At 37.7% G+C, this 27,503-nt stretch overlaps 1 protein-coding gene and 4 non-coding genes across 6 annotated transcripts; all 5 read right to left on the bottom strand.

The window, feature by feature from the left end:
* Window positions 1-371: 371 nt before the first annotated feature.
* On the bottom strand, window positions 372-27,503 carry NOP58 (NOP58 ribonucleoprotein). Of its 2 annotated transcripts, XM_060106844.1 has the most exons (15): window positions 27,246-27,503; window positions 21,668-21,744; window positions 19,830-19,882; window positions 16,566-16,687; window positions 14,571-14,707; window positions 12,842-12,906; window positions 11,741-11,875; window positions 10,413-10,558; window positions 9,671-9,797; window positions 7,605-7,768; window positions 6,597-6,731; window positions 6,283-6,344; window positions 4,017-4,150; window positions 1,066-1,226; window positions 372-676 (listed from the first exon to the last, which is right to left on the bottom strand). In XM_060106844.1, the coding sequence occupies exons 1-15, from the start codon at window positions 27,288-27,290 to the stop codon at window positions 626-628; spliced, it is 1,614 nt and encodes a 537-aa protein (XP_059962827.1). In that variant the 5' UTR covers window positions 27,291-27,503; the 3' UTR covers window positions 372-625. The 2 variants fall into 2 exon arrangements, with proteins under 2 accessions (XP_059962827.1, XP_059962828.1); XM_060106845.1 differs by lacking the exons at window positions 19,830-19,882; window positions 21,668-21,744; window positions 27,246-27,503 and adding an exon at window positions 19,508-19,770.
* LOC132495545 (small nucleolar RNA SNORD11) lies at window positions 9,189-9,272 on the bottom strand. The gene has a single exon (XR_009533277.1). It is a non-coding gene; the product is annotated as a small nucleolar RNA SNORD11 (small nucleolar RNA).
* LOC132495546 (small nucleolar RNA SNORD11B) lies at window positions 10,274-10,359 on the bottom strand. Its single transcript, XR_009533278.1, has one exon. It is a non-coding gene; the product is annotated as a small nucleolar RNA SNORD11B (small nucleolar RNA).
* Window positions 19,647-19,733, bottom strand: LOC132495535 (small nucleolar RNA SNORD70). Its single transcript, XR_009533268.1, has one exon. It is a non-coding gene; the product is annotated as a small nucleolar RNA SNORD70 (small nucleolar RNA).
* LOC132495536 (small nucleolar RNA SNORD70) lies at window positions 20,438-20,526 on the bottom strand. The gene has a single exon (XR_009533269.1). It is a non-coding gene; the product is annotated as a small nucleolar RNA SNORD70 (small nucleolar RNA).

Raw genomic sequence — 27,503 nt, forward strand, 5'->3', positions numbered from 1 at the left:
AGATTAATAATGATTTTCTTGTACCTTTCAGAAATGCAAACAAATAAAGTTAGGAACAATTTTTTTCTTCCTGAAGAGACACCGAAAAGTTCTGCTCACCTAATTTTAAAACCTTGAACACAAAACACAGCTTTACTTAAAGACAGGAAAAAAATGAAAGACAGTCCAAAAAGGAAAGAGAAACATATTAGAGTGGGATTCTTAAACTGGTCCATCTAATTGCTACCTTCCAAAAGGCTACGTTTCAAATTAATGGTTCACAACTCTCACTTTTCAGGTATAATTATCAAAATACTAATCATCAAATGCTAAATAACGTACAGAAATGGCCAAAAATTCTCTACGTAAAACAGAGAAACCACAGAACTGCCTTAAAATACAAAGAAAATATTTTTATTTGTATAACAAATATTCTAAGAAATGATGATATAATAAAATTAACAGAGTTGATGTGATGTTGAGACACAAATAGGTATGAAATGCTATTGATGATTAATCATTTTGCTTCATCCAACCTCCCACTGATTATTTTAGAGAGCATCTCTGGTGTATTTCTGACTGAATTTTAAGCATGATGTATCCAGGTGATTCAATTAAGAAATCTTTGAAAGAATGGTTCCTTCCATTAGTCCTCATTAACTCTTTTTTTTTTCTTTTTCTTCTTTTTCTCTGGACTCTGAAAATAACCAACAAGAATGCTTTTGAAAGACCTGTAAATGTATGAGTGATTAAAAATAACTTTTCCTCATAAAAAGCAAAGTAGGTCTATTCTATTTCCCTGGAAAACAAGTTTGGAGCAAAGACTAAAATCTAAAAATATAAAACCACCTTTATCATCTGTACCAAATGATATTCCCTTCCACCCTTAACAAAACCCGTTTTGCAATAAGGTTCTAGGTTTAGGAAATGGCCCTTTATAATATAAACACAACAATGTTGCTGTACTTCCTCATCAATGAAACCATTTTTTAAAAACTACCTGTTCATTTCTAATATACAGAGTAGAATAAAATATAGAAACCCTGCCCATGTCAATAAAGTATTGGTAATTAAAAACAAACATACAGCAATCGCTGTGCTGGTGCATGGTTCTTCTTCAGAAAGCGGTTCTTCTTTAATGTGTTTCTTTTTGTCCTTTTTCTTCTTTTTCTTCACAGATGTCTCCTGTTCTTCCACCACTTCTACTATATCTTCTTCTACTTCTACTACTTCCTCCTCTTCTTCAACTGAATAAGGTTAAGTGTAAAATACTACAATTAACATTGCATCAGACTTCTCTCCCTCAAAACCCCTCTGAGAGTCTTAGTTTTTTCCTGTCATTCAGGTCAACTATCCAATGTTTATTACATAATTTTACAATTGCAAAGGTCCTTCAAATATCTACCTAGTATACTACTACTAACTTTACAAATGATAGAAAGCTCAGAGAAGTAAAATTCTCATGATCATGTAGCTATACAGAGAGATCAGGATTAAAACAAATCATCTGTACCAAACCCATTTTTTGGGGGAGACTAGTCAATTATATTAGAAATGATTAATAAGAGTTTGGAGTTAGGAGACTTGGGTTTATCCAACCTGTTGAAACCCTGAGTAAGTCATTTAATAACCTTTATAAACTCAACTTCCTCATCCTTATAAAATTTAGTAATGTCTATCTCACTGGTCAATTTCTAGGATTTAACGATTTAACACATGAAAATTTATGCAAAATGCTTAGCATGAATGCTTGGCACATTAGAATGAGGACTTAATAACTGGTTGCTATCATTAGAAATTCATTGATCAAATACTTACTTAGTACCTACTATATGCCAGGGCTTGTTCTAGACAACTAGATACAGCAAGGTACAACACAGACAAAAATTCCTGCTTTTATGAATCTTTTACTTTAGTAGGAGAATGGAGAGACCAAAAAAAGAAAAAAAGATATGCTATAAAATATTTTACATAGTAAACAGTCCTAAGGATAAAGAAGAGGAACACTGAGGAGGGCAATACATGTGGACATCTTAGACAGGATAGTCAGGCAGATACCTAAAAGAGGGAAGGGAGGGGACTTCCCTGGTGGTCCAGTGGTTAAGACTCCACGCTTCCACTGCAGGGGGCACGGGTTTGAACCCTGGTCGAGAAACTAGGATCCCACATGCCATGTGGCCAAGGAATTAAAAAGAGATAAAAATAAAATAAAAGAGGGAAGGGAGTGAATTATGCACCTATATTGAGGGAAAACATTCAGGTAAAGAGAAGAGCAAATGCTATGGTTATTTTAGGAAAGAAGGGGGGTTGGCAGGTTCATGGAATAGCAAGGAATCCAGTGTGGCTGGAGCAGAGTGAGCAAGGAGTAGAATTAGATCAGAGAGCTAATGGGGGTGCCACTGTAGCTACTACATTAAGAACAGCAGAGATGGGTATAAGTGGTTCAGTTCTAGATACACTTTCAAAGTAGAATTAAGGGACTTCCCTGGTGGCACAGTTGTTAAGACTCTGCGCTCCCAATGCAGAGGGGCTCGGGTTTGATCCCTGGTTGGGGAACTAGATCCCACATGTGTGCCACAACTAGGTGTTTGCATGCCACAACCAAGGAGCCCACCTGCCGCAACTAAGACCTGGCGCAGCCAAACAAAAAATTTTGTTTCTTTTAAAAAAGTAGAATTGGGGCTTCCCTGGTGGTGCAGTGGTTGAGAGTCCGCCTGCCAATGCAGGGGACGCGGGTTCGTGCCCCGGTCCGGGAGGATTCCACGTGCCACAGAGCGGCTGGGCCCGTGAGCCATGGCCGCTGAGCCTGCGTGTCCGGAGCCTGTGCTCAGCAACGGGAGAGGCCACAACAGTGAGAGGCCCACGTACCGCAAAAAAAAATAATAATAAAAAAATAGAATTAAGAGGATTTGCTGCCAGAATAGACTTGGGTTATAAAAAGAGTCAGTGTTAAAGGCCAAAGCAACTAGAGTTGCCATTTATAAGATGGAGAATATTATGGAGCCACAGACTGGGAGTGGTAAGGGTCCAGGAATGTTAAGTTTGAAAAGCTTAATGAATATATGAGTAAAGATACAAATCTGGAGTTGGGTGTTTCAAATGTTACTGATGGGTTTAGGGATCTCTTTATTGTTGTTCAGTTAGGAAACAGAATCACTTAAATAAATAACTTGTTTATGTTTTCTTCACCCAGAGCAGGAGACCACATTTGCTGATAGTACTTTTTTTTTTTTTTTTTTTTTTTTGCGGTACGTGGGCCTCTCACTGTTGTGGCCTCTCCCGTTGCGGAGCACAGGCTCCAGACGCACAGGCTCAGCGGCCATGGCTCACGGGCCCAGCCGCTCCGCGGCATGAACCCGTGTCCCCTGCATCGGCAGGCGGACTGTCAACCACTGAGCCACCAGGGAAGCCCTGATAGTACTTTTGACCACTAAGCTATTTAGAAACCCAAAATTATATCAGTCATTGCTTTAATGCCTTTCTTGCTAGACCAGCTGGTAGGCACTCAACACAGGTGCAGCTAATAAATGGGGGAGCTCACTTATCAACTCTGCAAGAGAGCCTAATTCACTGGTGAGCACCTATTAAATATTATCACTTTGTTGGCAGGCTACCCAGTTATTACTCTAGTCCTTTCCATGTAACAGAAACAATGACGAAAAGTACTGCTGCATCAATTCTATGCTCTACTATAACAGAAATATTTCAAAAACTAATTTAGAAACCACATAACTTTTTTCTTCTATTTTAAGCTGATTCGCAAAATAGTTCACATGGTAGAAACTAAAGTTTTAGTACACTTAGTATAATCCTACATATTCAAAGAGGCACTTCTCACATTCCTCTATGAAACATGATAAATTTAACAATATCCTAATTATTCCCAGAGAACATGATGGTTTATTAAAACACCATTAGCTTTCAGTATGGATGGTTTCACAATAAAGTTCAATGGTATGTACTTTCCCAAGATTTATGAAGTCTGTACTTCTTAAGGAATAAGAGTATAAATGACATTAAAAAGAATTCAAACTAACCTTTAATTTTAACCTTGGCTTTTTTGGCCTTCTTTTCAACCACTTCATCCTCTTTGTCTACCTGTTCAATCTTGCGTTTTTTAGAATAGGTTGGTAGTGTGGAGTCACCAGAAGGATCGTAAGTCTTCACTTCACTGAAAGAGCCATAGAATTTTAGAAAATCCCTACAAATATCAGTAATCAAATAATTCTAAAGAGATTTAAAAGGAAACGTCATTAGGTAATACTTACACAAGCATACAATGCTGTTTCATTTTAGTGGCTTTAGGGCAGTTTATGAAAAAGTCTCCAAAAGGTAAAGAGGTGTCAACAGTAGGTCACACTTCACACTTCGAGAGAAGTGGTGAGCTAAATGAATTGATTTAGTAATCAATGTAGTGACTATAGTATAGAAAAATAGTCAATCAGCATAGGGGAAAAAATGGAGGGAACCTCTTTATACCAAATGATTACACTAGAAAGTAAAAACTGAACCAATTCGAGTTTTAGAACACTGGGCAATTCAATGAAAAACAAAACAAAAACCCTAAATCAAATTTAATACAGAAGACTCCATCACAAGATTCCAAGTGGCAGAGGAACAAGAAGGGATATATATGGATAAAGATCCCTTGAAACCCAAATGTTTGCTTTTGTTCTAACAAAGTAGAAAGAAAAATTAAAGTACCGCGTGCCAAAAATGTGAACTAAACCTCATAATTGGTGCTTTAAGCACATGTGTTTAAAGTCATAAGCATAATGGCATGGGAACATTAAAAAATTGTTCAAAACAAGCTAAGGGGGGCTTCCCTGGTGGCGCAGTGGTTGAGAGTCCGCCTGCCGATGCAGGGGATACGGGTTCGTTCCCCGATCCGGGAAGATCCCACATGCCGCGGAGTGGCTGGGCTCGTGAGCCATGGCCGCTGAGCCTGCGCTTCCACAGCCTGTGCTCCGCAGTGGGAGGGGCTGCGACAGTGGGAGTCCCTAGTACCGCAAAACAAAAAAAACAAGCTAAGGAATGTTCTATTAAGCTATCTGGCAGGCTCACAGCTATTAACTTTTATAGGTTAAAAACATTTATAATTTAAGAAACAAAGTTGTGACTAGGTTCTCCTGAGTCTCTCCCAGATATATGTGTTATTAAACTTTTGACTTTCTGTAAAAAAAAGAAAAAGAAAAACAAAAACCAAGCCCAAAAACAAAGATCCACATTTTTTCAACTGAACACAACAAATTAGGCTTTAAAAATTACAAAATACATGGTCATTGTAGAGATCTTAGAAAATTCACAATATAAAAGTAAATGTTAATTAATGCCCGTAACTGAATACATTTGGTTTCTTTTCAGAATCAAGGAAAACAATTTTTATGAATGTATATACTAAAACATATATCTAAATACATATTTATAATGAGATGTTACTATATTGCTTTCCCTGCCCACTTATAAGATTTTACTAAAGGACTGTAAGAAGTCCTAAAAGCAGTTTATGGATTAATGACTAGAAATGTTTTTAAGGCTCTTGACACATACCGTCAATCTGTTTTCTACATTCTATTTCTATCATCACAACCTCATCAGTATTGAACATTATCTCAAATAGTAACAAAAACACCTCTCCCCACAAGTATCTTTTGTAATTTCAGAGTGAGGTCTGAATACTTATCATGGCTCTTAGCCACTTATAGACTTTTTCTTTGACTCTTTTTTTTTTTTTTTTTTTTTTAAAAAACAGGTTTCGGGCTTCCCTGGTGGCGCAGTGGTTGAGAGTCCGCCTGCCAATGCAGGGGACGCGGGTTCGTGCCCCCGGCCAGGAAGATCCCATGTGCAGCGGAGCGGCTGGGCCCGTGAGCCATGGCCGCTGAGCCTGCGCATCCGGAGCCTGTGCTCCGCAACGGGAGAGGCCACAACAGTGAGAGGCCCGCATACCACAACCCCCCCCAAAACAAAACAAACAAAAACAGGTTTCCCTGTGGCTTAACTCTGAATGGACTTTGGTTTTGATATGTTATACTATATAGGAACTATGAAGGAAAAATATTATCGGAAATGAGTAAATTAAATATTAAGGAAAAAGGCCAAAACAAATATATTATGTGTACTTATTGCACAACGTATAAATGTGTGTATGACTAAAAACTAGACGTGAATATGGAAAACTGTAAATGGCAAAGAAATAAATTAGGGGGATACTTAGTTGTTTTAAACAACAAAAAAACTGTCAACAATTAACATTTAAATAAGCAAAAATTGTTCATTCATGCTCTCCCAAATGTACTCACTCACCTTTTATGTTCATATTTTTCCGCTTTTGCTAATGCCTTTCCTGTTCCACTTATTTTCCGTATCTAAGAAAAGAAAAATTATTAATAGTTTTCTAAGGCATAATCTCTTTATAATATATATGGTAGTATGTCAATTCTTTGTATATATTAGGTAAACTGTTAACAGCAGGCACAAAAAGAATATATTAGACATACTAAAATGTATCATAAAAGTAAAACTGGTTAGCAAATGAAATGAAAAAGTACATAAACTACTCGTGGTTTATTAACTTTTGACAGGTAACACTTCTGCAATATGCAGGATGTGATTCTTACCCCTCTATCTTCCAAGGTTCTCAACCTGGCCTCTAATTTGGCTCTGTTCTCAACTCCCATCGCAGAACTGGAATCTTCACCAAAAGCATCATACCGGATGGCCAAAACAGTTTTGGCTGCCAGCATCCGAGAAATCTAATAGAGAACTTGAAGTTAGAGGCATTCAAACTATACTCCAAGATGAGATGTAAAAAATTCTCTCAATAATTTATTCATGAGAACACTACAGATAAATCATTGACTCTAGAATTCACTCTAGGACTTTTTAAAAATCAGGAATTACAAAAGTATTGTAAACCATACAACTCAAGCCACTTATCTTCTATTTGAATCTTTGCCACAGTATGATGGCTAACTGGTTATATACACAACCACCATTATTCTGTTGGATGAAAAGATATTGTAGTAGCTTATGTCTAAAACTAGCTCAAACCATTCTTCCATCTTCCTTTAGTTTCTACTGTGTGACATTAGTCCTACACTGTGAGATCATCCAGATTAAGTATAGCCCTCAGCCCCCGCAAGCTTAACTAATATTTTATTTTACTGAACCCTTTATCTCTCTCACCACTCTGCTCTGAATTTTATAACATTTCAATTCCTATTAAACTATGTATCCTGTAAAAAGCTTCCAAGTACTTTAAGCCTCAGTTTCCTCCTCTGTAAAATAGACACCTACAACTCATAGGGCTATTAAGAGGATTCACCAAAGTCCTATCAAGTGTTAGCACAGTGTATGTGCCATTATTTTTTATAGGTCATAAATATTGATGTTAAAGGTTTCCTGCCACACAGAAAACTTCTGATGTGCCATCCCTGTCCCCACCAATGGGTGGAGTCTAGAAAAATAGTAACAGCAAGCAGTAACCCTTTCTTCTAACCTTTTCTTTCAGTGTACATAAGTGTTTATTTAAAGAATTCACCATTCTCTATTTGATGAAAAAGAAACAGTAGGAGGAAAATGGTTTGGAGGAAAAAAAGGCCTACTCCAGGAAAACTGTAACTGACCTTTCCTTTGTGTTTGGGACTTGTCTGGCCTACAAGTGAAGCATGATAAATGAGACCATACTTCGGGGTATCTCGTCTAGACTTGAGGGCTCTGAAGAGTGCCTTTTCTGCTCCAAGAATCTGAACTGTAGAAGCTGCATGTTTGGCCAAATTCAAAAGAGAACCTTCAAAAGAAAAGAAGTAGTTACCAGGAATGTACTTGCAAGTATTTGCAAGTTCCATGTATTAAAAAGACCTATATTAATATTATAGCTACCAGAGTAAATAAAAATCTGATATAATACAGGATTCTATAGTCTGGAATTACCCCAAATTCCTGATACCTCAGCATTTGTGATTCATCCATTAACACCACAAGCAGAGGTCTGTGATGAATGTCTATGACAAATTGAAGGTTACTTGTTCAATTTTACTTATTTGCCTGAAGAGGTGGTATTACTATTTCACATTTCATTAGCATACCGTGGGAGAGATAAAAACACACGTATTCACAGACACCACCCAATCTAGCCCCTATTTTTCTGAGATTTATTTTAGACACCAGATATCCTACTACTATAGATATGAAAAAACATACAGATAATTAAAGTGAAAATTTAGTATTAGGACATCTCAGTAGATCTATGTGATAAACTTCTTACACTTTATTTACTCCTTGTTTAAGATATGGATGAGGAGGATTTCCCTCGTGGCACAGTGGTTAACAATCCACCTGCCAAGGCAGGGGACATGGGTTCAAGCCCTGGTCTGGGAAGATCCCACATGCCGCGGAGCAACAAAGCCCGCGCGCCACAACTACTGAAGCCCGCACGCCTAGAACCTGTGCTCCACAAGAAAAGCCACCATAATGAGAAGCCCACGCACCGCAACAAAGAGTAGCCCCCGCTTGCCGCAACTAGAGAAAGCCCGTGGGCAGCAACGAAGACCCAATGCAGCCAAAAAAAAAAAAAAAAAAAAAAAGATATGGATGAGGAGATATAAGCACAATAATTAAGTATTAAAGTTGATGCTTTGTTAGATGTGCTGCACTGATTTTCTGTCACAAAACATCAATTAAGAAAAAAAAATCTCTTTCTCTTTTTTTTGGCCTGGCCATGCGGCTTGTGGTATCTTAGTCCCCCAACCAGGGATTGAACCCGGGCCCCCAGCAGTGGAAGCGTGGAGTCCTAACGACTGGACCGCCAAGGACTTCCCCAGAAAACATCAATATTAATGCAGTTGCTCAACCACTAATTACATGTTTAAAATTCAACAAACATACACTCGCCTTCAGGAAGTTGTAGTAGTAACATCAAATATCACTGACCAAAGATCAACGTTAACAAATGTAAGAATGGAAAAGTTTGAATTATTGTGGGAATCACCAAAATGTGGCACACAGACATGAAGTGAGCAAATGGTGTTGGAAAAATGATGCCAATGGACCTGGTCTACACAGGGCTGCCACAAACTTTGAATTTTTTAAGAAAGCAGTATTTGTGAAGTGCAATAAAACGAGGTAAGCCTATCCTAACTGATTTCATCCTCCTGCACTCCTCTGGTTGTTCTAATTAAACCAAACAAACTTCTGACAAAGGACCACAAGTGTCTCAGAAGAGGCAGTGACTAAAGATGCCTTCATTATCCGAAAGGAAGTCAGGCATACAAATAAAAATCATCAATGAGGGCCTCCCTGGTGGCGCAAGTGGTTGAGAGTCCGCCTGCCGATGCAGGGGATACGGGTTCGTGCCCCGGTCTGGGAGGATCCCATATGCCGCGGAGCGGCTGGGCCCGTGAGCCATGGCCGCTGAGCCTGCGCGTCCGGAGCCTGCGCGTCCGGAGCCTGTGCTCCGCAACGGGGGAGGCCACAACAGTGAGAGGCCCGCATACCGCAAAAAAAAAAAAAAAAAAAAAAAAATCATCAATGAACACCTTGGCCTTAGTCCTCACAAATATACCATTTACTTCTATTTATTACCTAGAATTACTTGAATAAGTGTAGTTTAAAGATAAAAGAAAAAAAATCTTACCTAGAAAACAACTCAACTCTCAATACCCATGTTTACAAATTACATTAAAATCCTCACCTGCATGGGCAATAAGCCGCGCTCCAACTAATTCACCAACCATGACTGTAACGTTGGGTGCAATGGCCATCATTCTATTTTGCAGATATTCATAGAGCTGGGTTCTATATTCGGAGATTTCAATCACCTAGTGTAGGGAACAAAATGAGTAAGTCATAAATGACAAGAGTAAAAACAGTGTAAAATTCATATGTCTAAAACATCGGAGTCCCAAATTATCACAGAGCAGTTGTACAACCCTGGGAAAATTAACCATTTCTTACTTCAGTTCCCTATAAAAGGGCTGTTGTGAAGATCTTATAAGATAATGTATGGAAACAAGCTAATACACTGCCTAAAAATAATGTTAATCAATATTACTGTTATTTTAAAAAACTCCAGGGGCTAGACATTTCTGTCATCCCCTGTGATTCTCGTATAGCTATCTTCAAATGAAAGGGAGAAAAAATACAGGCTATAAACATAAAAGTTAAAATTAAATAATTGAAGCTAAACTTCTCTGCCTTTTTAATGGATTTATTATTCAGATAATGCTAACAATATAAATAAGACAGTACTCTTAACTTCATTTTAGTATATATTTCCCCCTCTAAGTATAAATCAAGATGGCATCAGATGAGGTAGTGACTGAACACCCTCATATTTATTTATCAGGTGAACAATACATTTAAAAATCATCATTGCCATCAGAAATTACAGAGCTGGTACCACCACAACTAGTTTCTCTATGTGTATAGTTTACCTGAGTGCAGAGATGCAGAATGTTGCAAATATCTTCTTCTGAAACCTCTGTTCCCATAGATATCTCTGCAGCTGCTTTCACTTCTGCTTCAATCTCTTCTGGCAGTAATTCAGAAAGTGTGGCCGAGGCATAATTCTTCCTATCGCCTATGGAATGTTTGCAGAGGATGAGGGAGAATCACTCTTCAATAAATTATATAAAATCCACCAAATAGTCAAAAAAAAAAGTAGAGATAAGCCAATGAAAAGGATGCCTAAACAAAACAAAAAGCGAACAAGTTTGACCTAGTAACTTTCCTCATATAAAGGCTTGATTTCTCTCCCCACCACCGCCCTCCAAAAAATATAGATAACAAAAAAACCAAAATACACCATGAAACAGGACTTACAATACTGTGATAGACAATTTGTAGCTAAGGTTATACTGAAGCTAGGGCCATGAGTTCTTAGGGGTAGTAATATGATAATATGAGCCAAGTAACTCATATTTATTAACAATCCTCACGTTCTTCTACTAATATTGCTGTACTAATGGTATACAATTTAACACTAACAGTATAGACAGCAATACTATTTTTAATATTAATTATTATTAATGTATTTCAGGATACCCCCAGTCCACAGTTGTCCTTATTAATGGTAATTTCACTGAGACACATTAACCATAAGAAGCCATTTCCAGAAAAACCAAATTAGGAGCTCCCTGGTGGCGGAGTGGTTAGGAGTCTGCCTGCCAATGCAGGGGACACGGGTTCGAGCCCTGGTCCGGAAGATCCCACATGCCTTGGTGCAACTAAGCCTGTGTGCCACAACTACTAAGCCTGCACTCTAGAGCCCGCAAGCCACAACTACTGAGCCCGAGTGCCACAACTACTGAAGCCCATGTGCCTAGAGCCTGTGCTTGCAACAACAGAAGCCACCGAAATGAGAAGCCCGCGTACTGCAACAAAGAGTAGCCCCCACTCAGCGCAACCAGAAGAAAGCCTGTGCACGGCAACAAGAACCCAACGCAGCCAAAAATAAATAAATAAATTATATATATATATATATATATATATATATTTTTTTTTTTTTTTTAAAAAGAAAAACCAAATTAGAGAACCATGTTTTCTGCTGCACAGGCCATCGAAGTCAAAGTTAATTTTTTCCTGAACTCTAACAGATATTAATATGGCTACACTCCCCAAACCTGCAAGACATAATAATCCCTTGGAAGTTTAAGAAAAAGAAAAAAACCCACTGTAACTCATGTTTTAAATGAGTCACAGTGAAATAAATAAATAAAAATAAATGGCTATTTTCAATGCCTTACAGGATCAAGTTACTTACCAACTTTCTGTAAACACTTGCAGTATGTCAAATTATCCGAAATAATTTTTCCTAATTCAGGGAAATGCCAGCCATACCATTCTCTACACCGCATAATGTAGTTGTTTAGTTCTTTATCTAAGTCATCTAACAGGGCTGCAGTAGATTAAAATGAAAAAGAAAATAGGAACTTAAAAGGATTTTTTAAAAACTTGTGATGAAATATACATTTACCATTTAACCATTGTCAAGTGTACATTTCAGTGACTCACATTCACTCAGAATGCTGTGCAACCACCACCAGTATCCATTTACAGAACTATTCCATCAACCCAAACTGAAACTCTGTACCCATGAAATAATAACTCCTCGTCCCCACCTCCCCAGCCCCTGGTAATCTCTTCTACTCTCTGTCTCTATGAATTTGCCTATTCTAAGTACCTCATAAGTGGAATCACACAATACCTGTCTTCTTGCCTGTGGCTTATTTCACCTAGCATAACATTTAAAATTCATCTATGTTGTAGCATGTATTAGAACTTCTTAAGGACGAATAATATTCCATTGTATGTATATATCACCTTTTGTTTATCCATTCATCTGTTAATGGGTATTTGGGTTGTTTCCACCTTTTGGCTACTGTGAATAATGCTACTATGAACATTAGCTGCATAAGTATCTGATTACCTGCTTTCAGTTCTTTGGGTATATACACCTACAAATACAATTGCTGTTTAAAGGGATTTTTAAAATTGGAAATCGTTAAGACTTTGATGTCCAAAAATCACCCAATGACATGGGAAAATGACCTATTATATACAACTACAAGTGAAAAAAGCAAAATAAAACACAACACAGATCCCACTTATGGTTTTATCATTTTTCATGGAAAAAGAGAAATCAATCAGTTTACATTAATAGTGTAATCCATATTATCCAACTAGTCAAATTATAGTTAGTTTTTCCTTTCTTCTATTCTGCATTTTTCAATTTACTTTACTTACTAAAAGTTCTAGCTCATCTCCCTTTTCTTCCTCAACAATTATAAAAGATATAATTTTAACAGTAGGAAAAAACCACAACAGAGACAAACAGATTAGCCCTCACATGTACTATACTTACAAATTGCCTGAACAATCATTGTATCCACTTTGTCAGCACTAAATTTCAATCTGTATCGGGACAAGCTGGGGAGAAGGGGGAAAAATATACATCACTAAAAAAAAAGCATTTAATTAACATCTTAAAAAAACTTTTACCAGAATCCCTGTCCTGGAGCTATACTGTTTACCTTTTTCCTGCATGGGAAAATTAGCTAAATAAGAATACAATATTTAAGCTCTAAAAATACACATTTAAAAAGAAAACAAGTACATCTGTCCTGCTATAACTTACATTTCTGAAACATGAATTAATTTATGAATGATAAATAGGATAATGCTGTGCAGCTCAAACCATACTGGTTCACATATGATTTTTGCAGCATATTTAATGCTTTATGCCACTGGAAAAAAAAAGTACAGCACTGTAACACCTGAAAAGAAGAAAGCCATGTAGGAACAATATTATACATAAGGGTTTCTTAATCTTGGCACTATTAACACTGTGGGCCTGATTATTCTTTGTTGTGGGGTCTATTCTGTGCACTGTCGGATATGTAGCAACATCCCTGGCCTCAACCCCAATTGCCAAATGTCTTCTGAGGGGTATCTGATTGCCCTTGATTGAGAACTACTGCTGTGCACAATGCCAATTAATCTTATTTTATTTGTTCAAAGGTCCAGACCTTTGTTTACTGTAGTATATCTGTAATATAAATTTAACATGTCCTTTATTTTTTGGCTGCGCCGGGTATTAGTTGCGGCACACTGGACTTAGTTGCCCTGCAGCATGTGGGATCTTAGTTCCCTGACCACAGATCAAACCCGAGTCCCCTGCATTGCAGGACGGATTCTTTTTTTTTTTTAGCAGCACGTGGGCCTCTCACTGTTGTGGCCTCTCCCGTCGCGGAGCACAGGCTCCAGACACGCAGGCTCAGCGGCCATGGCTCACGGGCCTAGCCGCTCTGTGGCATGTGGGATCTTCCCGGACCGGGGCACGAACCCGTGTCCCCTGCATCGGCAGGCGGACTCTCAACCACTGCGCCACCAGGGAAGCCCTGCAGGATGGATTCTTTACCACTGGACCGCCAGGAAGTCCCTAACATGTCTTTTTAACTGTTAATTTTTTTAGGGTTACAAAGTTACTTAGGTTTTGAGTGGTTTACCCGTAATCCTATTTTTATTTCACAAACCCTATTATTGTAGTGCAATTTCAAAGAATGCCAAGTTTTTCAGGATTATATATATCACAGTACAGCAGAAATTCCTGGTCTAATGGACCTCTGGTTAAACATGACAAGTTAATGTTTTTCTTTGCCTCATAAAAACTCAAGAAAAAACTCAATAAAACAAGCCACACACACAAAGCAGAAGAGAAGATCATTAGCAGATGAGAAAATTCAGGGAGATGGCAAGTAGATGGAATGGTAGCAAATGATTTAGGAGATGTAAAAGAGAAAAGAAAGCCCAAGAATTGTGGCATCTAATACCAGAGAGGCAGAGAATGTCTATCATCAGGTTCAGAGCCCAGACAATGGAGCCAAACTGCCTGGGTTCAAATTATGGCTTCATCACTTACCAGCTATACAGACTTTGGGCATCAATTTCCTCATTTGTTAAATGAGGATACTATCACTACCTTCCTCATAAGATTCTTGAGAATTAAGATAGTATTTGTAACATACCTTGAACTGTGCTATATAACTGTTTATTAAATAAAAATAATAAGACTATTTTCCAGTAAATCTCACCTGTGTGCCAACCCAAGACACATGGCTGCCATTTCACGTGGTTCTACCCCAGGGATTAATCCATCCATCTGTGAACGGATTCCTCTCATAAGTTCGTTAACAAGAGGACTATGGATACAACTGAGATTCAGCTTTTCCTATAAGAACAAGAACACTTGTATCAAATAAAGAACTAAACTTTTCCTAAAATTACTTAAATACTAAAATAGCATTGATTTAAATGTATACATTTCTCAGTTTCATAAAAGCAGTTTCTCGTGTTTGTGGGAGGAACACTTGAATATACTATTGGCAGAGGTCAAAATTGGTATAAGCTTCCGGGAAGGCAGCCTGTCTACACGAATCAAAGCCATAAATAGATAAATACAATTTAACCTAGTAATTTTGTTCTTTTTGGTGGTTTGAAGGATCTTTTACTACCTTACATTATTTAGCCTCTTATAAAAATTATAAAGGTAATACACACAGAAGGTTTTAATCAATAGTACTATAGAGAAGGGAACTGAATGAAAAGCACAAGTTCTGGGCCTTAGGCCTTTTCCCTACTGTTAGGATCCCTGAAGTACTTCCAAATCTATACTAACGTTAATGTATATGTGTATACATATACATAAATCTTTATAAAATTTAAGTTTTTACACACCCCAGGCAAACAGGATGAATCTGTTCTGGACGCCTTCATTTTTTTCACTTCGCAGTGTATTTGCTAACTCCATACAAATTTACAGTTCTATTGCATCAAATGCAAACAACAAGCATGCAAAATTGTGTATGCTGCATCACATTTAAAGAAACAAATATTTAGTATGCATACAAGAGACAACCAGTGTTTAAGTTTTGCAAAAGGGGAAACGGAGAAGAAAAAATTAAAGATATTCATAATCCCACCAGCCAGCAACTTGCTGTCCCATGTGCCTTTCTGTATGTTTATTATGCTAAAATTTAATGTTTTTAACAGAAAAATATAAACTAAGACTTCTGGGCACTTCAAAGGATGAAGATAGAGATTGGTATCACTGAAAACTTCATTACCTGACGGTATTAGAAATAATCTATCCAAACGAACTTATTTAATTCACAATCCTACCTCAAAAAAAAAACCCCTCTAATCTCTTCAGCACTTTCCTACCTCCAAACACCTAGAATTGATCCTTACTTCAAGAATGAGAGAACTGTAAATCAACTATACTTCAACTAAAAAAAAAAAAATAAATAAAAAGAATGAGAGGTATGTTCATGAACTTGCACTGTAATACCTACTGTAACTATTGAAAATCAAAGTATTGCAACTGGGATTTCCCTGGTGGTGCAGTGGTTAAGAATCTGCCTGCGAAAGCAGGGGACACAGGTTCGAGCCCTGGTCCAGGAAGATCCCACATGTCACAGTGCAACTAAGCCCGTGCATCGCAACTACCGAGGCTGTGTGCTCCAACTACTAAAGCCCACGCACCTAGAGCCTGTGTTCCTCAACAAGAGAAGCCACCGCAATGAGAAGCCCATGTACTGCAACAAAGAGTAGCTCCTGCTCGCAGCAACAAAGAACCAATGCAGCCAAAAATACATACATACATACATACAAGGTATCGCAACTGGCCTCTAAAATTTTCTGCCTTGCATGTTTGGGAGTCTATATATCCAGCCTTTCTTTCCATTCTCACTTTATGTTTAACCTTAGCAATTCTACTCCCTACTAAAGTTTTCCAATAAACACATACAATAAAAAAGAAATGTGATTTATGTTGAAAGGGAAAAAAATGTCACTAAACAAAAATATCCCAGGATATACATAAAGTGTTATCATTTGGGGCATCACTTATATAACCTTAGTTTTGATAATCATATTGGAAACCAATTATTATGTAGCGTAGGGGAAAAAGATCAAGTATTCAAATCTGAGAACTTATGATAAACAACTCATTGCAAAGGCTAGGCTTTGCAGTCTTTATGCTGTATGGTGAGCTCTGATCAGCAGGCATAAAAGAAAATTATAACTACCTTTATGACGCCTCCTAGTTTAGCATCAGCTACAGCCAGGGGTTCATGGGCTTCTTTAACTATTTTCTTCAGAACTTTCTTCAGCTGCTTATTGATTTTGCCCTCCATCAGAGCTGTGAATGCTTTTTTAGGAAGAAAAACAAAACAGTTAACTCAAAACTTTAACTGTAAGAGCTTAAGATTTTATTTAAATTTTATAAATAAAGAAAAAAAAACCCACTTCTTTTCAGAAGAGCTGAATTTAATATTACTTCTGAAGTGAAATGATAAACGTTACATATTTCACAATCTCATCTGATCTTCCCACTCTCATTTCCACTCCAGAACCAGGAGTTAAACCAGACCCAGCATTCCTTTCTCTATGTCACACAATCCTTCTGAACTCAGAATTGTAAGTTGTTAGAAACAATCTGTTTTGGAATGATAAATTGATTCACTCTCCTGTGTCACTATAGACCGACTGGCCTGATTGTGAAATACCATAAAAACTCTGTCAACCCTGTTTACACTCCTGTAAAAAGGAGTGTATTCATTTTGAAGGTTCTGCCACAGTTTAAGTATGTCCGAGTGGAGGTCTTACTTTTGCTAATCCTTGATCCAGATGTGTCAACAGGCCTCTAACTTAAAACCTCCAGCGATTGAGAACTTACTACTGAAGGCAGCCAATTTGAGTTGGAGGCTGTTTTCATTTTTGGCAAGCTCTAAATGTGCTACTTAATAACTCTCACCCTTCTTTAGACCTATACTTAGATCCTTTAGACCCACATGGACTAATTAATACTAATACCTCTCTAGTTGTCTGGGTTTTGGCTGAATTTAAAGTATGCCTGGCAGGAAGTCTGTCACAATTTCTAAGGTCAGGCAGCAGTTTGTGCTTAATCAGCCAGGTACTTGCTCTTTCCTCCTTGGGAATTCAAATTCCCAATCATTTGAATTTCAAGTGCATTTTATCTGCTATCTGGAAGATGAAAGGTGAGGACAAAACCCACACAGATCTTACAGAGGTCTCTACACTCTAGGAAGCTAAGATTCAAGCTACTTTTGTTGAGTTCTAACAATTTACATATTGTAAAACATTGACTCCTTTCTGATATACATTTCTCTAATAATTGTATTTTCCTTACAAGTGTTTAATCTTTTCTAATTAAAAGATTTTATTCAATGTCCTGCTTCTAGCTCTCAATCTTTCCTATCATTTACTCACACTTTAACCTAGTGTTCTCCTTTAAGATTTCTTAAAAGTAAAAAAATTTCTACTCTAGATCCACTCTAACATTCACATTTAATTTCCCTGTTAATCACTCTTCATTATATGTATTTTTAAAAGATGGTATACAGAGATGGTGACAGGGATAAGGGGAAGCTGAATCTTTCCTCTTCTCTATTAGCCACTATTCAGCATCCCTCAGCAGTCTTCTCCCTTCATCCAAATTTAGGCTGGCTCCAAACTTTACTGTGGCTGTTTGTAAGATGTGAAACTTACAAGTCTAACCAAGAGTAAAAATAAACCTTGCTATGCAAATGGCACATTTTAGCTGCTGAGACCACTATAAGTTGACACACTGGACTCATTCTTAGGCTACAGGTTTTAAATGTATTCCCTGACATCTACAACCACTTAGTTCTAATTCTGTCATGTCAAAACTGCCTTATAACTGGGAGAGGGAAGTTAATTCCCAGGAAGGACTCTGTTCTCTTAATAATAATAAGATGATGTTCAACTTTCTGGTGAAAACTGATGGGAAAAGGCATTGTAGTTTTCTATGACTAGATTCCTGACAGAGCTCACTACCTTCATTCATTTACCCAAAAATATTTTTGTGCTAGGGATTTGACGGTGAACAACACAGTCTCTGCCCTCATGGAATTTAGACTGAAGAGTGTGTGGGGTTGACTTTACCCAGCATGCTATTTTCTCCATTTATCTTACATTATTTTAAGGAATACCTGCCCCCCAAAAAAGGGCCACTTGAGATCAGAGCTGCAGCACTTTACAACTCCAAGAGGAGCTACTCAAATCAATCTATATGAATGATGCTCCCCAGAGTTGGAGAATAGCTAACACAATCTTGCCTGGGATATTACCAAAATTCTACCCATATTTATTTTTAAAGCTGTGATGAACAGAACTATCTTTTAAAAATTTTCCAGGCAAAAATTACCACATTTATGCTTTATGGCTCTATAAGACTTCAATTACTGGATGTGTGCAGCCCTAGAACTATTTTTAAAAATTTGAAAATTGGCCTCGTTGGCTCCTCCTTCAGCTCACCCCTCTGCCAAGGTTGGGGTGGCCCATTAATATTCCAACATATTTAATAAGATTCTTAATTTTCACTATATAAGAGAACTATACCCTTCTCCTGTGGCGGTGAACAAAATTACTTGGTTCAGTCAAATGAATCTTATGGCTTAATTTTAAGCCATACTCTTCATTATGGTCCTTCATTTTCAAATTATACCACTAAGTAGTTGGCTGATCTGGGATACAGAATTTAAGCAACTGAAAATTCATGATTAGAGTTTTATATCTGATCTTGCTTTCCCTAGCATTAAAAGAACACTGAGACCAAGTGCCTACTGAAGCCAAGCCTAGTCATTAAACCCTACTGATGTCTGTTGTCTCATCTCTAGGACTAGCTGAAGGATATAACAGTCCTCCATTCTTCTAAATCATAAAAAAATCATGCCCCCTTCAGGTAAACTGTTATGCAATTCTGTAGTTTGTGTATTAAACAAAACAAACAAACAAAAACACCACACACACACACACACACCTCTACTAGTTTTCTTAAATCTTTTAATAATACTGTGCTTTTTGAAACTAAAAATGTATATACCTGGAGAGCTGCTTTATTATTATTCCAACTCTAAATCCTGGCTATTCTCAACTTTACCCTTGGATTGAAATGATCAGAGAGCAGTGTACTTGACCACATTACCTTGATCCCTTGTAGAACAGCTTTTACTGAATTGTGCTTCAGCATTATGCTGTTGGTTTCCACAGGGAGATCAACTTAACCACTTCTCACCTCTCATCACATGTAGGGGAAAAACCAACCCTATAGTGAAAAAAGCTAACTCAATGTTGTCTCAGTGGTAGTGACGAATTTGAGTTAGATCACTTAAATTCAGTTCCAAAAAGAATGCATCATTGACAACATTGAATAGGGTTAACTCAGGCAACTGAAGCAAACAATCTTTTAATGAGGATGACAAATCACCAATATCTGAAAAACCAAAAAAGCCAGTCTTTGACTTTACCTGCCAATGCCTCTGCTGTATCCTGAAATTTCTCAAAATGTTTCAGCTTTACTCTAGAATTAAGGGGAAAAAAAAAATGTTATGGGGGCACACTGTGCAAAAGCCACATATTTAGGAGAAGAGGTATTGGACTGTTTCCAAAGCATACACCAATAAAAAATTTTCCTGCCATTGGCTATTGGTGTAAAGTTAGATATTCTTCTAAAATGACCAATAAAATGACCAATTTCTCTAAATGTCAGGCTAGTAATGTCTGAACTACTATAGAGGTTGTAGGTTTTGAAGGAAACTTGGAACAACAGAAAAGAGGTTTGTTACCACATCTAAACCACAGGAAAGATGTTGAAGCTTCAACATAACCTCTGCTGCTTAAAGTTAGACACAAATGCCTCTTACTATACAGCACAGAAGTGGCTTAAGAAAAGGTGTAAGGGTCCCTCTTACGCCAGAAATCTCATGACATTGATTTGTGCATCCAGTACAGGTTCCATTAAAAAATAACTAATTGTTAGATCTAATTCCTGTTACCCTTACTTTACCCCCTTCCTCCCTACTCACTTATGTGCAGGGTAACATTATTTTATATCAAAACAAATACATACAGTTAATCCATTGTTGTCTCAGTGGTAGTGACGAATATTTGAGTTAGATCACGTAAATTCAGGTCCAAAAAGGATACATCATCGACAACAATGAATCAAGTTAACTCAGACAACTAAAGCATACAGCCCTTTAAAAAGGAAAACTAGTCTTCCACTGTGTCTAAAATAATGTTATCTTAAGCAAGGTTTTCTCACCTCGTCAGGGAACACCCTGGTGGTACCTTAAATGCACACTTAACAATAGAAAGAGGTAAGAAAAAAGCAATTATTTCACCTTATTCCACCTAACCCCATTTCCACTCAACTGAAGTGGCATTTGTTCATATCTCTGTATATTTGCATAAATGCATATATAGGTGTACAGCAACACCTGCAAAATGCAATCACGTTATACACATTACTCTGAAGCATGGTTTTCCAGTATACCATGTTTCCCTAACTATTTAGTATGACATCTCTTTGGGTTCAACACTCTTTAGCAAGCTTAAGTAGCTTCCTTCTATTCTAGTGAGTTTTTATTAGCACTAGCAGATGAATTATGAAATGCCCTCTGGCATCCAAGGACATAATCAAGAGATCAGTCGGCTCCTTCCTAGGACCACACTCACCAAATGGGATATTTCACAGGGTGATTCACAGATGGTGAAACAGCCTTCTTGACTCTGCCTTGAGGAAAAACCAGCTCTCTCTCCCACCACTCCTTTCTTAGAATGGGCATCAAGGTTATATTCTATATTCCTGTCCAGAGACCTTGGGGAACAAAGGTATGCCTTTCCAGTATTTACTAGCTAGTTATTTTACTACGCCAGAGGGAGTTAGGAAATACTAGTCATAAAGAATAAATAAACTATGAATTAAGTTCAAAAACACCTGAATATCACTAACTTAGAGAAATTACAAGTTAAATCAATTAGCAGCCCATGCTTTTGACAGTTATTACTTTAAACAGAAATTTATACTTAATTCACAATCAATTTATGCTTTCAAATATCTTACAAAAATAGTGTTTTTTTGGGTGCTGTCCAATCTCATCTGCAATTAATACAAATTAGCTGAGATAGCCTATGCTCCAAATAAGGAATCTAATAATTGAACTCATACCAATATTATTCCTGACATAGAGTTCAAAACAAAAAGTTATGGATATATTACATGAAGGGGGGGCACAAACACACAAAACAAAAACAAAAACCTCTAAATGTTAACTGCTAAGTTCTTAGTTTCAAGATGACTTACATTTTATTTGCTTTCTCTGGAGTTTCAAATTCTTTCCACAAACTATCAACCTCTTGAAGTTTCTTTTCATTCAAAACCTGTAAATAAATATTTAAAATAATTTTCTTTAAATCGCACAGCTTAGGCATATACAACTATACTCTTCAAGTACAATTGTACATGCAAAATGAGGGTGGTGGGAGCTATTTTTCTCTCTGAAATTACCAGTTTTCTTACCCAGCACAAATTTTTGGTCAAACTAATAAATCAAGTAGCCCAATAAGTAACTGGATGGAATTGAGATCTAGCTGGGTATTTGTTTAAAACTTTCTATTTTTAAGGAGCTCCCTAACCCCTTCACAAAGCCTGTCATATTCACAGATCAAAAGAATTTATTTGCCTACTTTCTACAGAATAAAATTTGTTCTTTAGGGACTTTCCTGGCGGCGCAGTGGTTAAGAATCCGCCTGCCAATGCAGGGGACACGGGTTCAAGCCCTGGTCCAGGAAGATCCCACATGCCGTGGAACAACTAAGCCCGTGCGCCACAACTACTGAGACTGCGCTCTAGAGCCCGCGCACCACAACTACTGAAGCCCGCGCACCACAACTACTGAAGCCCGCGTGCCTAGAGCCCATGCTCCGCAACAAGAAGCCACTGCAATGAGAAGCCCGCGCACCGCAACGAAGAGTAGCTCCCGCTTGCCGCAACTAGAGAAGGCCCGTGCCCAGCAACGAAGACCCCATGTAGCCAAAAATAAATAAATAAATAATTTTAAAAAATTGTTATTTATTGCTATGAACATCCTGACAAGAACTACGGATTTTTCTAAAACTAAGATACCATTAGTTCTAAGACACATCCTTATGTAAGAAATTTTAACATGCCAAGGGAAAAAAGGGGTACTTTTATCTATGAAACACAGCCATTAACATTTAGGTATATATTCTTCAAGACTTTTTGACTGTCTATGCTTCATTTTATTAATGTGTACTTTTAGGAATCGTGCTATACAGTTAACACTTAACATATTGTGGACGTAACTCTAGGTTTTAACAAGAATTGCCTTGTATGAATATACCATCGTTTATGCCCTTATTGATAAATATATATACTTTTGTATGTATACATGTTGTATTTCTTAGGACAAATTATTGGAAGTGGAGTTAAATGATCATATAAGAAACGCATGTTGACAGATGTATTATCAAAATGCCTTCAAAAACTTCTATTACTTTCACTTAAATCAAGAGTGAATAAAAGTTCTTATTTTCCTACACCCTCACCAATACTGTGTGATAAGTCAGCTGCCCAAGTATAAGCTAGGGTAGGATCAATCCTAAAATCCATTTCACCCCATATTTAACATCCTTGAAATTGGGATGTCTTACAATTGATGGCAAGTCAGTTTAACTAGCAGTGTAAAATAACAGTGTATTATACTTGATGAAATATAGTATTATAGATATTATACATATCTTGTGGGAAAAGGCTGCTGATCAACTAAAAATTATACCTTACCAACAAGCCACATTTCACCAAATCCACAGTACCACAGAATATTTGCATAGTAAGACTTATTACCCAGTTATAGCCTAGTACATTATTTCCATGATGAAACATGAAGAAATACGATATTGCACAACACCTTTATTTTCTGTCAGATGAGACTGGCAAGATGACTTTAAGGATTTACTGTGTTGTTTAAATTTAATCCCACACACAGCTGAATCAAACATATTTACAGAACTGGAAAAACAGGAATCAGTAATGAAGCAGTAAACAATTGCAAAGCACACTGTTTTATATTAAAAAAGTACAAACCACTAACAGTTCTGTTTTGTATATCATTAAAACTTTAGAATACAAAGACATTCCATCAAATCTCATGAATGCACTGAAACTTTAATTCAAAGTTATTTTTTTGTTAGAGGAAATTCACAGAATAGTAGTGATTTTTAGTAGTAGTTTACTCAGTATGCGGTTAACCATACCTAAAGTTCAATGACTGTTGACAGGATACGTACCAAATAGGGGCTATGACTCATGAGTAAAATTCACTTTTTTTTCTAGTTGAAAAGCAAGTATATTTGAAGATAAAATTTGGATAACAAAATTGGTATATTAAAGAGATATTATTTCAAGTTAAAACAACAAAGGAAATGTAATGAAATCATGTTAATTCATGACCACTGAAAGGTCTCCAAGGACTTTGTTATGCCAAACAAAACCTTGGCTACTTTATGTTCCCAGTCGTGCACAACAGACTGAAAAGAACATTACTAATAAAGTCTTAACAAAAACAGAATTAGAAGTAACTACTGCATTTTCTGTTATACATCTATCTCAATTTTTTTTTTTTTTTGCAGTACGCGGGCCTCCCACCACTGTGGCCTCTCCTGTTGCGGAGCACAGGCTCCAGACGCGCAGGCTCAGCGGCCATGGCTCACGGGCCCAGCCGCTCCGCGGCATGTGGGATCTTCCCGGACCAGGGCACAAACCCGCGTCCCCTGCATTGGCAGGCGGACTCTCAACCACTGCTCCACCAGGGAAGCCCCATCTATCTCAAATTTTTAATCATTCATTTTCAGACAAGGAAATCTGAAATATTAATATGCAAAATCCATTTTAAGTTTTATCATTTTGTTTTAAGATGGAATGAATAATTTAGCTATTGTCACCACTAAAATCTTTAGCACTGCTGTTATATTGTTTGCTAGTTTTACTATAATAAGTACTATATGTACCTATTTACATTTACAAAAAGTGAGTTATATAGTATGTAAGTTATACCCAATAAAGCTGGAAAAGCTTATTGCATAGTAATCATGTTATATAGGAACTTTGGTAGTCACATAAAAAGCTCTTCCTCGAGCCCTTGAGAAATAAAGGAACACACAACACTATGCTACACAGCAGCACTGTACAACGTGACTACTAAGAATTTAAATGACTTAAAATTAAAATTCATCTCCACAGCTTTACTAGCTACATTTCAAATGCTAAATAGCTGTATGTGGCTAGTGGCTACCATACTGGGAAGCACAGCTACAAAAGGTCTGGGATGAATAAGACTGAAGAATGTCTAGTCTTACTCTGTGTGCCATGTGACATAAGGGACACAGGCTTGAGTTTCTGCAATATTCTACAAATAATAATAATAGTTCTTTTAGGTATTGTCTCTGCATTTATATATAACTTTATTAACAAGCAACATTTTTTGGAAAGTTTTAAATGCTTTTTGAATCACTGTGTATATATGGATATGCATATACTGGGTCATGATATAAAATGTATTCTTTACTGTGAACTGAGATTAAAAAAAAAGTTTGAAAAACTTTCTTAAAGCATTCTCATTCAAGCATGGATTTTTGCAACCAAGGTAATTTTATACCCCAGCATTTTGAAAGATTATGGGAAAGGGAGCTAATAACCTTGTATTGCATATCTCCACACACATAGATATTTCACGTACTATGATATTCACCCTTTTAAGGTGTACAATTTACTTTTTAGTAATTTTCACAAAATTGTGCAACCGTCACTAATTCCGGAATACTCTGTATGCCTATTTTATTCAGAAAGAATCAATAACAGATACTAACTCCAAATATTTATAAATGAAGCAATATTTCAATATATTTAAGCCTTTAGTTATTTCTCTAATATTAGGTTACATAAAACATAAACCACAATTTTTAACAATGTTGAACAGTAGCTTGCAGATAAACAACATTAAAAACTGCAACAGAATACTCAAGACTTATTTTTATGGAGAATACTCTTTACTAGTAGAAATCAATAAATCATATGACTTTATACTTTATGATCCAGGTCTAGAAACTATACAATTGCTAAACCCAACTCCTCCCCATTGTTAGAAGCAACCACTGGACAGTGCAAAGTTACCCCTCCCCTGTTAGCATCCAGGTCAGGACAGTATCCGTAACATCAATTTGGATGAAATTCATCCACAGACGCTGATTCAAAATATGACAGACTACTCTGGCTAAGAGAATTTGGGGGCATGTGCAGAACTCTAAGAATTTAGAGGGACCTTCCTGGTGGTGCAGTGGTTAAGGCTCTGCACTCCCAATGCAGGGGGCCGGGGTCCAATCCCTGGTCAGGGAACTAGATCCCACATGCATTCCGCAACCAAGAGTTCACATGCCACAACTAAGGAGCCTGAGAGCCACAACTAAGGAGCCTGAGAGCCGCAACTAAGGAGCGTGCCTGCTGTAACTAAGACCCGCTGCAACCAAATAAATATTAAAATAATAATAATAATTTAGAAAAGACTGCAAAAAGCTGGGGAAAGTCTAATAGACCCGTTCCCAGGGTCCAAAGCCTTTTAGTCCCTTAAAACTGCTAATACTACAATCTCAGACAACTCTAACGAGAGAAAAAGAGGCAAAATCAGCTTTCGGTTTTTAATTATCTCACTGGTTTTCTTAAAAATAACAAGTATTTAATGTAACATGCAAATAGAAGTATATTTTCAAATGTCAAAGAGAAACTTGGAAAATAAAATGAAAAACTTTCCCAAATAAACATGTTGGTATGTACCCTTCCAGACGCTATGCACCCGTACCACACAGGTTTTTGATTTATAACTAGAATCACACTGTATATAGTTTACCTAGCATTTTTTGACTTGTCAGTACATATGAAAAATCTGTTTTTCGTTGCTATATTCGTTGAACCCAAGAGTCCGACACGTAGATAGAACTCAATTTACCTCATGCTTCCTAACATCTCAACAGCACCCTATTACATGAACGTCCCATTGCTCAGTTATTTCCTTGCTGATGAAGTTGAAGTTAATTTCAAACTTTCCCTATTAAAAAAAACAAAACTCAGGTTGGTTATATCCAGCTCAGATTTCCCCCCTGGGCTTCAAATCTGAAATGACCACTGTATTTCCACGTCTAACAGACATCGAAAGCTTCACACAGCCCAACTGCAACTCTTTAGTATCCTCCCCATTCCCAGCCCCCAAATCCCTAAACCTTCTCTTCCCTTCCCTACCACCACAAACCCACTTACTTAAACCCAAACCTCGCATTCTTCAACCAGCCAATCTCGTCAGTTCTACCTTCTAATTTTCTCCTGATATTTCTTTCCCTCCATGCCAGCCTTAACCCAAGCAATTTCATCTCGTCTACATTAATGCAAAAATATCCTTCTTCCGTTCTTGCACCCCATCCCTCGTAATCTATTCTGCACAGAGCAAAACAAGTGCATTAAAAGACAAAGTTAGATGAGGTCACTCCTCTGTTAAAACCTTCCAATCATTCCTCAAAACTCTCAGAACAAAACCCATACTCCTCATAACCTATAAAATTCGAATACGGCTCCTGTCCACCTCTCTAACTGGGCCAAATCCTCTTACTGAACCCAGCGCCCCAGACGGCGCGGCCACGTGTTCACCGAAACATGCGCCTCCCAGGCCCAAAGCCTTCCCCCTTCCTTTCAGAGCAGGGGGACAGAAAAGGCGCCCACGCGATCCTGAGCACCATCGTCCTCTCCTTACGTCTTTCCGTCTCCTCTCCTGCCCAACACCTGCCTTCCCCCTCCAACGGCTCAATCTCCCACCTACCTTAAAGATGGCGTAGCCGACGGACGTTTCAAACAGCACCAACATGGTGACGACGGGTCAGGGCACTGCGCGGCCCGCCGCCGAGCTCTTATATCAGTGAAAAAAGACCAAATCTGCGGCCCCCAAAGGCCCGCAACGCCACGGCTGGCCAAGCACCAGGGCGCCCACCTTCCCGCAAAGAACCAGATCACGTTGCCTAAACGTTCCACACTCCACTACAAGCAGAACCCGTGAACGCACTTCTCCTTCTCCAAGGCT

The sequence above is a fragment of the Mesoplodon densirostris genome, chromosome 8 (assembly GCF_025265405.1).
Source record: "Mesoplodon densirostris isolate mMesDen1 chromosome 8, mMesDen1 primary haplotype, whole genome shotgun sequence".
Classification (NCBI taxonomy): domain Eukaryota; kingdom Metazoa; phylum Chordata; class Mammalia; order Artiodactyla; family Ziphiidae; genus Mesoplodon; species Mesoplodon densirostris.

Coding starts and splice junctions, on each gene's coding strand:
- NOP58 (XM_060106844.1), bottom strand. CDS start 27,290: ATGTTGGTGCTGTTTGAAACGTCCGTCGGCTACGCCATCTTTAAG. Junction 21,745..27,245: donor TCGGCTACGCCATCTTTAAG/GTAGGTGGGAGA, acceptor ATTTATTTACAG/GTTTTGAATGAAAAGAAACT. Junction 11,876..12,841: donor AATGATTGTTCAGGCAATTT/GTAAGTATAGTA, acceptor AATCTACTGCAG/CCCTGTTAGATGACTTAGAT.